The sequence below is a fragment of the Meleagris gallopavo genome, chromosome 7, assembly GCF_000146605.3.
Source record: "Meleagris gallopavo isolate NT-WF06-2002-E0010 breed Aviagen turkey brand Nicholas breeding stock chromosome 7, Turkey_5.1, whole genome shotgun sequence".
Taxonomy (NCBI): Eukaryota; Metazoa; Chordata; class Aves; order Galliformes; family Phasianidae; genus Meleagris; species Meleagris gallopavo.
This window is the reverse complement of record NC_015017.2, coordinates 23,286,504-23,291,611: the sequence shown is the minus strand read 5'-3', so window position 1 is coordinate 23,291,611 and position 5,108 is coordinate 23,286,504. Positions and strand designations below refer to the sequence as shown.

Sequence of the window (5,108 nt, the reverse complement as noted above, 5' to 3'; positions counted from 1 at the left end):
TTCGCCCCGAGCCTGCGCACAGCGGCCGCTCTCCAGCCGCCCCGCTGCCCGCCCTGCTGCACCTGGCGCGGGGTGCCCCGCTACGTGCCTTCCTAAGGGCGGCGGGACTGCTGCGGGCCGCCCGGACCTTCAGCAGGGAGAGCCTCCTGAGTACGAGCGGCTTGCTGAGAGCTCTTCATCTGGTGGTCTCTGAGAGATGCATCCAACACGGCACTCTCCCTGTTTTAAGTTTCTATCGCGGCGGCCTCACGTTGAGCCCTCACCACTTCCCGGCATTCCTGTGGAAGGAGGCCAGGTGTGCTCAGCGTGCACCTCAGTGGGCACACATGGCAGGGCCCAGCAAAGCGCCCACAGCTGCAGGCATCAGCTACCCCTCCCAGGTGGGCACCAGAACCCTGCCCCACACAGCCCCTGCTTTGGGAATGCACCCCCCGTTGCTCGTTTGTTACCCCTTGAATTTTCCTGCTGCGTGTAATGTGAAGTTTGCCCCAGAAACAGGCCTTCTCCCCTATCACACTGCCCATCCCAGAGGGACAGACAGCACATTCTTCCCGTGACAACGTTTGGATTCTTTGCATGGGCATTCTGAGCAGCCTCCCCCGTTCCTGCTCACTCAGAGCTCTCACGCACACATTACCCCAGGGCTCGACTCCGCTGGATTGTGCACATCTTTAATCCTGGCCACTTCATTAAGAACACTCCGAGCAACCTCATGCAAAAGCCTTTAGAAGAAGGTGACATCGCTTAATGGCTCACCCTTTCAAACTCATTCACACGTGCTTAAAAGATAAGCCAGGTCACTTCCACCGTATATTATACTCTGTGCGATACTGAAAAACGGCATGACAGTTTTAAGAAGTAGAAGCGGACTGGTAATAAAGCGCTGTTTGCCCCGGCACTGAGGAGGGGAAGAAAGCTGCCTGTCAGCTCAGCAGCACCTTCACCTGTCCACTGATGTATCTCCACCTGCCGCCCTGAAACCGAAAGCAAAACGTTGCCTTGTGCATTTGTACCGACTCAGAATACTGGAGAAGAAGGCAGTTCTCACTGCTTTTAAATAATAAGGTATTTTATTATTGAAGTTCTTAACAGCATGTGAAGAACAACAGTCACCAAAAAAAGAAGTCTGTTCCATAAAAACTAAAGGATGGATATTTACATTAACTTCCTACTACAAACAATGAAACGCCCGGAGCAGTTGAGGCAGTAAATACTCTTTTCATGTCTTGAGAGCTTATTGAACAATAACTTGACATTGTACTGACACACACCAACAGGGGTTCAAGATGTTTAGATAGCCCTGACCAAGCTGTACACTGCAGGAGGTCAAAAAATGTGAGCTACACACTTACGAGAACTATGTCTCTCTGTTGTTTTAACTCCTGAAATTGATCTCTTACGGGGAACTTTAGGAAAAATGGTGCAGTATAACACAACAACAACAACAACAAGCCCTCTACAACACAATGTTTCGATGTCGGAAGCAGGGATTTTACCCACAGCTATCTCAAACATTTGTTACCATTTAACATACCCCAGGATTCTTCCCTATTACTTTCTGCTTCCCCTCACAGTTGCATCAAAACAAAAATCACCGCCGACAAAAATCAAGGATATCAAACACTGCTCTGAAATACTTTAAAACTCAGGTTTAGGAATTACTGCATGTACACATATTTGCTAGCAAGAATATTTATACAGTAAGAAAAATACCGTAACATTTGTGCTAATTTACAGATATAACAACATCATAGAAATGATGCTGTTGGCTTTATTTAGGAAATGCTAATTACAAAGGTTGGAAAACAAAGAGCAGTGTGTAACTGAGCCCTTATTAAAGGTATCACATCAAGGAGGAGACATTTTTGTTTGCACCGGTCCCCTACACTATCTCTTTTTTTTCCTCTCTCGGCTTCTGCTTCTACTCCTTCTGCTCCTTTCTCTGTATTCTACTTTACTGCACTTGTTGCCATTTCTCTCTCTGTGTTTTTTCTCCTTTCTGTGCCCATCTGTGCTGGGGCTCCTGGTTTCATTTTTCCTGTGACGCTCTTCACCAGGGCTTTGACTTGGGCTTTTTCTTGTTTGCCTTTGCCTGTGACTGCTGTAAGGGCTTCTCCCTCTCCTCTCATCTGTGCTCTGGCTTCTGCTATCCCTCTCCTTTCTTTCAGTCTCTCTCTGGTATCTGTTTTTGGACCTTCTTTCCCCCTCACAGGAGCTCCATTTGCTGTTCTCCGCAGAACTATCTTGCTTTAAAAGTCTATACTTCTCCCTATCTTTGTCCTTGTTACCGTGACTACTGGAGAGATCTTCATAAAGTTTTTCCTTCCTAGTCTTTGCCTTTCCTTCTGAATCGCTGCTGCTAGCCTCTGAAAACTTGTCTTTTTTCTTTTCTTAGAATACATCTTCTTTTGTGCTGCTTTATCTCTGCTGTCAGTCTCACTGTCGCTGCTGCTTCCTGAAGTCTCACTGGAGGATGAGGAAGAGGAGCTCATCTTATGTTTCTTGTGTTTACTCTTGCCTTTTTTCTTTTGCTGCTTTTTCTTCTTTCTGTCTTTCTTTTTCTTTTTCTTCTCCAGACGATCCAATTTCCTTTTATTTTCAAAACAAGAGAGCAGTGCAATCAGACTTGTTAACATACTCTAGATTACAGTCATTGTCTTTTAAAGTTGACTACTTCACTCGTCCTACGCAGTAAATACACTATTTTCCATAAAAGCATGTTGAATTTCAATCCTCGTCCAGAAAAGTATTTAAAATCATTTTAAGCTTCTAACCTTGAGCTAAGCATAGTTAGAATATGGTTTTTCAATTCCTTAATTTTAAAAAAAGAGAAGTACGTTTTGGCCTTCTCACCAGGAATACAGATAATTAATTGGTAGTGCTTTCTTACTGTCAGTCTGCTGGAGACAGTTTGGAAGATCTGCTGCTTTTATTTGTGCATTCTTGTAAGAGATTTTGAAAAGGAAAAAAAACAATTAGCATTCACTTCCTATTAGTGATGGAAACTGAGATTTTGAAGCCTGTTCTCCAGGCACATAATGCTGATATTTTCAATAACATCTTCTGTCACAAGCAGAAATGTAAATGTTCCAGCCACAATTACAGAGCTCTGTCATGCACGCGCACTCACTGCCATTTAACTGCTTTTGCAGAAGTTTGCATTATTAACTCACTGCTTGCTGTGCCTGCACTTCTCAGAAAATCAGTGACTGAAACATGACATTACCTGCAGCATGTTAAAAATATCCCTTCAGACTCATAAAATCTAAAGGACCCAAACATTTACTGAAGTTCAGCTTTGAAAATATGAAGTACTACGATTAGTTGTGTTGGGCCAGCTGAACTTAAAACAAAATACTGTTTTAGGTTTACTCAAACTATGTATACATTCCTTACTTAAAATAAACATAGAATATGCCCAATGTTTTCAGTGAATGATTGGTTACATATGCATGTACCATATGAACCTACCTACTCGGGTACCTGCTTAACAATTTACCTTTCTCCTCTTCATGTACACAGTGTGTTGGGTTGTTTTTTTTTTTTAACCTTGAAAACTGACTGCAGTTTTAACCAGTGATACCTGTATGGGATTCATCTGGCAGTAGCTCTTACACACGTTTGTGTTATTGTGTTACTTCAAGATAATGTTGCAAATTAACAGAGAAAAATACTGCAAGTCACTTGACATAAGAAATCAGTAGGACAGAAGCAAATAATGAAAACCTCATCAACTTGCTACTAGAAGCACAGAAATACGAGGAGCTCCCTCTGCTGGCTTCGCTGAAGCAGCAATCTATAAGCCCTTGACCCTAAAGCACACCGACACACCTCAACAGAGAAAACAAGGTGCAAGGTTACGTTCACTTCAGCTGCATGGAATAAAATAACATACTTGGCCAAGTTGTAAACCAGTAAACAAACATGTAGAATATTTAATTCTGGAAGAAAATGCTGTCAGCAATGGAGTACAACATAATATTTTAAAACAGGAGTTGGCAGCATTTTCAATGAGCCAGTTATTATTTCAGAATCCCAGTTAGATGAGAAATAGGGCACAATGCAAAGGCATCCCAATTAGATTAGAACGGACCAATTAAGACAAAAAAAGCTAGACAAACAGACACTCTGCATAGTGCTATTTGGGGTCAAGTGTATGGTAAACAGAATTCATGTCCTTCTCTAGTGATGGTGCTAAGCTCTTCGATGACATAGAAAAGGTAGAGGGACAAAAGAGCACAAGACAACTACGGAATCAGAGCTACTGCTGACACAGAGCCCTTCCACTTCATACTACACTTACCTTAAAAGTTTCTGTTTCTGTTTGGTTGATAGTGATTTTAAAAATTCAACTTCTGGATCATCATCTCCTTCACTTGCAACAAATTCCTAGAAAAATGCAGTACAACTTTAAGTCCTCAGATAAAGATAACCTCCCCATTCAGATTGCTGCATTAAAAGTGATGCACCTGTGCATGCCTTATTTTTGCACAGGCACGAATGTACTTGCATTACCAAGTCAACTGAAGACTCTTTGGGAAAAGCAACATACTTGCTGCAAGGAGAAAAAAAGAAACACCCGCCCACATTCTCTGTCTCCAAGCTGAGTAGGTGCTGTAATGTGGGGGTTATACAACAGAAGTTATTAGTAACATATGAAAAAATCACTGCCAGGGAAAGAAACATTTCTGAAACAGTTAATAAAAATGAGCCAATTTTGGAGCCCACACGATTCCCTAGGATAAGTCACCTCATTTTTATCATGCTTGGATGAATAGGTATGATGCTAGTCCTGCTCAAACCCGGAGTAATTTAAGCAAATTACTTTTCTGTCTCCGTTTTGTCATTAGGAAAATGGGTATTAACATATCTACCTTACTGTTGTGCTATTAGTGTTTAAATGCTCATAAAGTGTTCTAGCAATGCAAAATACGGTAATCATACAATCTGCATACAGTACTGCAATCAACAAAGCATAGCTACTTTATGACCCTCAATTCTTCAAATTATGTGCATCTGCTACATTACAGTTCTCCACCACAATGTTTTTAATTTTAGCCACACTTAGGAGGGGAAAGAAGAAATAAAGATTAAAAAGCTCTTCCAAA

At 42.0% G+C, this 5,108-nt stretch overlaps 1 protein-coding gene across 1 annotated transcript in view; it reads right to left on the bottom strand.

The window, feature by feature from the left end:
- Nucleotides 1-1,043: 1,043 nt before the first annotated feature.
- The window catches only part of LOC104911780 (corepressor interacting with RBPJ 1-like), a 4,401-nt gene continuing 336 nt past the window's right edge, over nucleotides 1,044-5,108 (bottom strand). Inside the window, 3 exon segments of the mRNA XM_010713844.3 lie at nucleotides 1,044-2,378; nucleotides 2,381-2,589; nucleotides 4,304-4,389. Coding sequence (XP_010712146.2) covers nucleotides 1,888-2,378; nucleotides 2,381-2,589; nucleotides 4,304-4,389 — 786 coding nt within the window. The 3' untranslated portion in view covers nucleotides 1,044-1,887.